An 8,680-nucleotide genomic window follows, 5' to 3' on the forward strand; every position below is an offset into this window, starting at 1 on the left:
GGTACCTGTGGTGTGTATCAGGACAGGTTCGCTTCTTTCGCTGGAACCGCCCAGGTTTAGGGCTCTAACGCAGATGCGATAGGTTTGCGATGGCTGGAGGTGGATTAGAGCTTCGCAGTTAGGAATGCCAACAATAGATCTACAGAAAATAAATCCACGGGAAATGACAGGACAGAGAACAAAGGGAGGCCTTTCAGGTTATTTTTCTGAACAACACAGAAGAATTTACATGATAAGCTTCTCTTGTAACCAACCACCAACACTTCACCTTGTACAGTTGTCAGCAGAGGGGCAAGAGATAGTCTGTGACAGACTACGAAGACTTTCACATTTGCTCCTGCCATTTTCCCATACCCTGCATAAGTCATTTTTACTAGCATTTATACAACTAATTTTACTAAGAGGAATGTTTATAAAGGTGAATTCACGAAAGGGTCATGGGTCTTCTCTTAGCACCAGCTGATGCCACATGACTGGAATGGTTTCATCTCTACAGGTCACGGATTCGATAGAATAGTGACTCACTCAGTAATATTATCACCATTTTCTTCCTCCAAAAGTCTGGACAATTCAACCACGTAGGAATCAACAGGGTTAATGTCTCCAGATTCCCAGCACACCAGTGCTGCATTTTCACAGCTTCGGATCGTTTTAGTCTTTATGGTAGGTGGTGAAGGAGCTAAAAAGTAGGCAAAAGAACAATTCTAAGCTGTTGCTTGAAGATATTTGCAACAAACATGCTTTGAAGACTTAAAAAATAGAACAGAGTTGTTTACTAAGACTATGTAGTTAAAGAAACCTGCTTCCCCAATGGACACTCAACAGCAGGCAGTGTGATCAACACTACTGTTCAAAGACTTAATTTGGACTATAGAGGTCCCAAGAGAATTAATCAGAGAAGTAACATACATAGAGACTGATTACACAACCGTTTTCTTTCTATCATTGGTTTTATCTTTGTCATAAAGGTGCATCTCTTCTCTGCCCTTAGATGTCAAAGATATCTGGAATGAGTGTTGAAGGTCTCACTCTGATTTAACGTCAGGATTTCGCAAAATGTGCTTGACTGAACTGCAGTTACAAAGGGCAGCACAGCAGATGAACCCACAAAATACTTACAGACCAAGAAAAGGAGGGCTGGCGTTCACCTGTCGGAGCTGGGAGGCTCGAGCCTTATTCCCAGCTCTTCTCCATGATTGCATTTAAATACGTGATTTTATCTCTGTGCTTCTGGTTCTTCAACTCTAAAACAGGGGCAAATGGCCTGATGGGCTCTCCAAATAAAAACAGGAAATTCCCATGCAGTCAGTAGACTTGCCTCAGAAGAAACAAAGCACCCAGAAAGCACCCAGAGATGACTCTGAATTTCACTATGAAGGTCACAGAGTCGTATGAGTAAAATATTTTTACCTGTTACATAAACGGCTCTTTCACTTGGTGGACTGATACCAGAGGCGTTTAAAGCACTGACCCAAAATTCATACTGTGTATTCGGCAACAGATTAGTAATGGTGCAGTATGTTTCTTTGACTTTCAGCGTATGCTCTGAAATGAAAACAACAAAACATTTATGGGGACTTTACACAGTTTCCTTCTCCTCCCCAAAGCTGCCTCAAATAATGGAGTTGCGGTGCATTGCTTTGTGCGCTGAGATCAAGAGCGCTCCGTGCGCTCCGTACCCTTTGATTAGCTGTCAGGCTGTTTCACCATGCCTTCCTCTAAGGAGGCATAAAATAGATAACACAGCAGCTTCTGAAAGAGCCACATCACTTAGAAAAAAAATACCAGAAAGGTCACACACAGAGAGCACATCCCCCACCCCCCTGTCACTGCATTTTTTCTATAAAGATGCTGCACATTCCCATTCCAGGGAGGCTGTCTGGTCAGCTCATCCCAGCAGTGGACACTACTCATTTCTCATTCTTCATCTTACAAGATTTGGATAGGTTCTGCTTTTCTTTCTGAACTGGCTTTTCTCAATTTGTCACTCTACTGGCTTCCACTTTTGCTGGAGCTGTGACTGGGTGTTTTCAGTAAAATGTTTGCAAGAATATTATTAGCAAAGGTCAGCAGGCAGCATGGCAGATCTGGCAGGGCAAGAGTGGCAAAGCCAGAAGCAGGAAATGTGGTGGCAGCTAGAATAGTTTTGGTGGTGGAGAGAGTGAACAGAAAGTGCACTGGTTGCCACAGCAAGTCCAGAGGCACTTTGGAACGAGCTGATTTTGTCGGTGGAGGGATGAGGTGTCCCATTGGGTCCTTACCTGCTTGCTCATCACTGTGCCCCTCGTTGCTCACTGGTTTATAGCACAGTTGGTAGTACTCAACAGTGTCATCTGAGAAGAGGCCCCAGCAAACTCTTAGTGAGGTGCCAGTCGCTGCATTGGGAGCCTGGGGATTGATCACAGGGGCGCAAGGAGCTGAGGAGGGGAAAACAGGTCAGTTTTCGAATGTACTAGCATGGCGTGTTGTTTGCAGTCAAACACCTCTCCCCTCACAAAAGTGTCTGCACAAAGCCTAGGCATTGAATTGGGTCATGTTCCTCCCACACAGAGAAAAGTTAGGAGCTGACTCTGCAAATAGTTGCAGATAATAATCAGGTCATTGGTGTATTAACTAGTCTTGTTTCAAATCAAAAACAACAAAATACATGTGGCTCAGTGTAACCCTTCTCTGTACTTCTGACCCTCCCTGCCTCTGTTCGCCAGCGAGCGAGGACAGCCCTGCAGGAGCAACATCTGATGCAACATCCCCCAGCCCAGGGGCTGAGGAGCCTCTGGAGAAAAGATGAGGGAAAAGCAGTACAACGAGGGGTCAGAAGCACAAGCAAACAAGTGGGAAATCCTGTTTCACTTTAAGAAAACACAATGTATGAGTATAAAAAATGGATCTCGTTCTTTCTGAGCATTTGTGGTGTGCAAGAAAAGATTTTAGATCTTTTGTATTTTTATTTTCTTAATCATTAGAAACTTGTTTGGGATTTGCTCTGTTTCCTGTGGAAAAAATGTTTGCTAAATAGCAGCCACTAAAATCTTGTTAGCAAGAGAAGCTGTGCAGGTTGTTTAAAGCAGTCTGACATCCCTCCCTGCTTTGTTTAAGCAACTACAAAGTAAGACATTATCACCAAGTCAGCACGTCTGACACCTCAACAGAAGTGGGTAGTCTGTGTGAGTCCTCTATGAAATCATCCAGAAAAAGCGGGGAAGGACAAACTTCATAGTTCTGGTAGTTTTATACTGAAAACTAATGAAAAAAAAAAATTAAAACTTCTGCAAATAGCTTCCATGACCCTGTATATTTCGACAAAAAGAAAAATCTAGACGGAAAACTAAGGAGAAGCTAAATCTGCCTTTGCAATTCTCCTTTAAAAGAAGTAGTGGGCTCCTGTTTACTACATATCCCTGATAAAATGTAGATAGGTTGGAAATAGTGACCAGATAGGAAGAGTACCTGGAATAGTATTAATGGAGTTCATTAGATGCTCAACTTCAGAGAAATCTATGACCCGCTCTTCAAAGTCTGGCAGTGTTGAAAGCTCTAAATCCACTTCTTTCTTTAAGAATTCTTCCAGCCTGTAATTGTAGGGGGAAAAAATGCCTAATTGGAAGTACCATAGTGTTGGAGATACTCTTCTGTGGTAAGAGGGAAAGAACAGCAAACTCCAAATTAACAGCCATTAGTTGCACAGAGCTCAGCCTCCCCATGCCCTTTGCGTGGAGATACGCAGCCACACATGGGATCAGAGCTCCAGGACGCCAGACGGAGCTGGGTGGTGATGGGACTGAGGGACCACGCTTTGTGTGTCCTGCTGCTGCGACAAGCTGTCCAGCGCCTGCTGCGTTCCCACTGAGCGGGTGAGTGGGATTTCCCCATCACCCCTCTGTGGGAAGCAAGCTGTTAGCTCCATGACTTTCATTACTTCATAAGGTCTGAATTTTATAAACGATGACACTCAGTTTAAATGTGTATTTTTTTTTCAGTTGATTTAGCATGCCTTAAGACTTCTTCCAACTGCTCCAAGGTCTTTCAGTATCTGTTTTGAGCTCCCACAGCTTGACTTTCTACCACTCTATATCAATGCATAAATGAGCCTGTTACTAATCTATTTAGGGAGCTCAGTTTCAGTTATATTTGTATCCAGAGCGTTTTTTCAAGATCTTTAGCAAGATCAACAAGATCAAACAATCCTGTTTCTCAGTCGCTGAAATTTGTTCATTTTAACTGAGCTGAAAACAGTGATTTTTCTCATGCTCTAACTCTCCATTTGGGTTTTTTAAAATTGACGCAAAATTAGTTTTGAGTGTTAAACTTCCTAGAGCAACTTTTCCTGCTGCAGTTTAAACCAGAAATACTAAAGATTTCAATAGCTCTAGTAGCTTAGATAACATCCGTGTGCCTGAATGGAGTCCAGAACATGCAAGTGTTTCCAAAATCAGGTCCAATTAGCAGGAAAAGTGACACAAAATCCCAGTCTGTGATACCTCTCAAGCATGGTTACTGCTGCCTGTAGAAAAAGAGAGAGAGAAAGCGTTAAAGACAGAGAAGATACGTTTCTTGCATTAGTCCAAAGTCAGACTACACCAAGCTGTTGACCTATCTTACACGGATTGTCCCAAATGCAGCCCTAGAGTGAACTAATTGATTCTCACCCAGCTCTGAGAACAAAGCCGTGCTTAACCAGCCGCTGTCCAAATGGACAGATCTTGGCTGAATTTACAGCAAGATAACACGCAACGTCCACAGGGACCGCTGTCTGCCCATCTAGACTGTATCCTTCCTCAGTCGTCCAAAGTGCCAACAGATCCTTCGCAAACAAAACCCAACAACAGCCGGGGAAAAGAAATCAGTGCAATTATCTGCATTGGAGGGAGTCTGAGCAGTGCACGTTGCAAGAGAGAAGTACAGTCCCTGTCCCTAAGCAACTGAGAGCTCATGACAAAGAGCTATTCACTTCTTGGTCAGTAATGGTTCCTAGGGGTGATGTAAAATTGTTTATGAGCGAAGATTATTATTCCAGAGGTGCAGAGGAACGGGAAAAGTTGGCTCGTGAAGAACTGTGCAGCTCGGAGTGACACAGCAAGCTGATCCACTGGAGCAGATTGGAGGTGTCAGGAGATTTGTTCCTTGTCTGGATCATAAGTTACTGTGGCTCCCATCCACCTCAGTCACAGGGCAACTCAGATCAGAGCAATCACTCATCAGCATCTCATTTGTTGTTTCCAATTATTTTTCTACTTGCTAAAGAAAAGTAACTTCCTGACACTCCCTCAACAGTGGGATTCATCCACCGCTTTGCAGGAGCTCCTGATTTATTTAGTTTGGAGCTCACTGTTCAGCTGAATTTTCCAACAAAATGAGTAAGAAAAAGAAACATCTTCCAAAGTGGCTGCATCAGCCTGCCTACTGTGAGCTCCGAACTGAGCAAGAGAGCTGAGCCTGCATGAGGCAATGAACACTAAGTGCTTCCAGAGTTTCCTCAGATAAGCTTTATAGAGAGGTATCTCCTCTCTGAACCCCAGTGAGACTCACAAATCACTGAGCATCCAAGTTACAAACTTCTGTTGCTGCTTTTCCGATTTGGCCCCGTTGTGTTGCTGCACTAAGTCAATGCCACGTGCCAAGCACCTGGAGCAGAGAGCACCATGGACTGAGCACCCCAAATGCTCTCTAGCAGTAAAGCTGCTTGGGACTTCTCAGCTGGAGACTACTTGCAAGCAGCAAAGAGCATTTACAAGGGGACTTGCCAGTTAAAGCTCTTTACCTTCACAAAACTGGCTTTGTCATTTCCCCGGCAGAGCTCCTGGGTTGTGTCTGTCAGCTCCTTGCAGATATCAAGATGTTCCCCACAACTGACCAGCTGCCCATACAGAGCCTCCAGCTTCTGCCTCTTCTCTTCCCCCAGTGCTTCCAACTGTTCTTCATACTTCTGAGCAAGCACTTGCACCGCGTCGTTGTAATGCACCTCAAAGTTCTGCTCCTGCTTCCCAAAGTTTTCCTGCAAGACATTTGGGGGTTTGTTCCTTGGTGTCAGGCCTGACCCATAGGTCAACCAGAGAAAAATCTTGCTCAGGTCTGCCTAAAATTCTTCTTGCTGAGGAGGCAATGTCAGTACACAGAAGCTCTAATTCAACCAATTTCCATTTTTAGGGGTTTATTCTAATCATTCACCTCCACTGAGGCACAAGAGAGCACTGGATTTGGTTCCAGGCATCAGAAACTATAATAAAAAACAATGATGCAAGGCAACTGTCTCCAGCCTATGCCCAGGGAGCACAACTACGGATGTATCCTAGGCATAATCTCACAAGCGTTTCCACCAACACAGTCAAGCACACCCTTCCCTGAGAGAAACCATGGAAACCCAGTGGGACCTGTAGATTCACGCTGGGGGAGCTGAGCACCTAACGCTGGTATTCTCCCTTGCTGCTGGAGAGAGCATTAGAAAGGAAGATTTAAGGAGCAAGCAAGGCTTTATTGCCATCAGCTGCCCACTGCTCAGGCACTGATGTCCTTCTGTGCCACGTGCAGCAGAGAAAAGACAGTAGGTGCCTTGAGTCACTGCTTCAGTGTGACTCGGCGCTAGCTGGAGCCCTCCCCCTGGGGCCCAGTGGACATCAGTTGAGCAGGAGCACAACCCTTCAAGTGCTGTAGCTCGACGCACCTGGTCCAAGGGTTTGCCTGTATCTGGCACTTGTGTAAATGAAATCAAGTGAGCTCAAGGGGTACAGTCTGCATCACAAGTCCTTGGCCATTTAAAAGTAAGATAACCTGAGGGACGGTCACTGTATTTCTGAGTGCAAGTATCTGTGCAAATGCTTAATGCAGCTTTACTGGCCTACCTAGGGCATTAGGGTGAATTTTCCTGAGTACCCCAGTCTAGGCAAAACCCAAGATGATGCTGTGCTCTGTTACCGTAATTACCTCATTAATGGCTAAACACCATGACTGTCAAAACTGATCTAAGCCCAGTTCCACCAAGTTAGCCCAAGGAAGAATGCCTTACCTCTACAGTGATGAAGATTTCCTCCAAGTGACTGGCAACATTTTCCATCTGAGCAATCTTCTCTTCCAGCTTGCACATGTTCTTATGTACCTCCTCCTACCAAAACACCCAGCGTGATTCTTAGTATGTCTGAACACTGGTGTAGAGGTGCCTCAGTACACTCATGTTACTCTTACCTTTTCGCTTTCCATGGCACTGGGGAACTGAGTTACCTCGTGATCCTTGTGCTCACCAAACAGTTTGTCAAAAGCGCGGATTGGGATCTTGCAGGTAGAACAAAAAACATCTGCTGCTTCCTCCTCCTCACTGACAGCCTGACTGTTCCACTCATCTGACATGCTGCCACTGCTAAGCCCCTCTCTGGACCATATGGGGCTCTCAGCCTCATCCTCTGCTCCGGCTTTGCTCTGATCTTCATCTTGAGAAGCCTTGCCAGGAAGTCCCTGTTGCTTTGTGCTTTGACTTTGATCTTTCTCTGAAGAGCTGCTTTTTGATGCATTATATACAGAGCCTTGTGGTCCTGCTTTTTCTGTGCGAGCAGGTGGCCATCTGTTCTTCACCATCTCCATATGTCCTCCAAGAAGCTCAAGCTCTTTTTCTCTATCCTCATCAATTCCATACATCTTAGCCAACTCTGCAACCTCCTTTTCCAAGTCATATCCAGCTTCTTGTGAAGGCTGAAATTTTTTGCTACTCAATGCAGATTCCCTTCTTGTATCCTCCGGAGGTCTGTCTCCTTGTCCAGATAGCTCTTCAGGAAAGATATCAAACCTCTCCTTTGACCCATAAAGATCCATGTGATAAAATATCAAGCCTTCAGTCTCACTAGACTCTGGGACTGGTGGGGAGGCTGAACGACCGAGTGACTGGTCACTAGTTTCATACTCTCTTGCGCTGCCAGATCTGGATGACATTGGTGTCCTCAGTGAGGCTGGCAAGTCTCAATCCTGTAGAAAGAAAGAAAGTAAGAAAGATCCTTAGCTACATACTTAGATATCAAGCATGAATTTTTCTTCCTTAAAAATATATAGATGGAATAGGTTTGGCTGCGGACTGCTGTGGGCCTGGAGGTCAGCACGGGAAAGACCAAAGCTGGCAGCTTCACTTGGGAAGTGAAGCTTCTGAAGCGAAGCACAGGAAGCTTGACTTTTTCTCACCTCTGTGCAAAGCTCAGCAGAGAGCTGTCTCTGGTGTGAATCCCGTGTTTTCGGAGGAGCTCATCTGTGACCCCGATTGTGTGTGGAGTAGTCCTGTCCGCAGATCAACACTGCGACCGTGTTTCAGGCACACTTAGTGCTCTTCTGTGCGACTGCAGATGGCCTGATTTGAAGTCTGCTCACCCCCAGCTGCTGTCAAGCACTCTTTCTGAACTGTCAGTCAGCCGTACTGTAGGGTGTCCTCTCTTGTGGCCACAGGTGCCACATAACACACTAGTAAATGCCCTGAAAAATCCTGTTCTGGATTTTTCAAGTTGCCATTCTTGAAGCTGATACTTGATGTTTCTTTTACCATTAGTCTCAGCCCAGGTCTCAGGTCCTTTCTGTAAAACAGGGAAGCATGCTGCCCCTTGGGAGTTCTCAGGTGCTGTGAAAATATGTATTTTAACATAAATGAGGCTCAGAAAAAAGATCAATGATGACCTCCACGATAATGCATACAGTAACTAGGAAGCCAGGCAGG

General features: G+C 45.1%; 1 protein-coding gene across 1 annotated transcript in view; it reads right to left on the bottom strand.

Moving 5' to 3' along the window:
- FSD2 (fibronectin type III and SPRY domain containing 2) overlaps positions 1-7,914 on the bottom strand; it is a 15,911-nt gene extending 7,997 nt beyond the window's left edge. Inside the window, exons 1-9 of the mRNA XM_010132847.1 lie at positions 7,177-7,914; positions 7,001-7,096; positions 5,759-5,992; positions 4,479-4,501; positions 3,448-3,569; positions 2,262-2,417; positions 1,411-1,545; positions 526-679; positions 6-139 (exon numbers count right to left, since the gene is read on the bottom strand). Of these exons, the coding sequence (XP_010131149.1) occupies positions 6-139; positions 526-679; positions 1,411-1,545; positions 2,262-2,417; positions 3,448-3,569; positions 4,479-4,501; positions 5,759-5,992; positions 7,001-7,096; positions 7,177-7,914 (1,792 nt within the window). The remainder of the gene's footprint in view (positions 1-5; positions 140-525; positions 680-1,410; positions 1,546-2,261; positions 2,418-3,447; positions 3,570-4,478; positions 4,502-5,758; positions 5,993-7,000; positions 7,097-7,176) is intronic.
- Positions 7,915-8,680: the final 766 nt, after the last annotated feature.

This window comes from Buceros rhinoceros, unplaced genomic scaffold, assembly GCF_000710305.1.
Source record: "Buceros rhinoceros silvestris isolate BGI_N320 unplaced genomic scaffold, ASM71030v1 scaffold11593, whole genome shotgun sequence".
NCBI lineage: Eukaryota > Metazoa > Chordata > Aves > Bucerotiformes > Bucerotidae > Buceros > Buceros rhinoceros.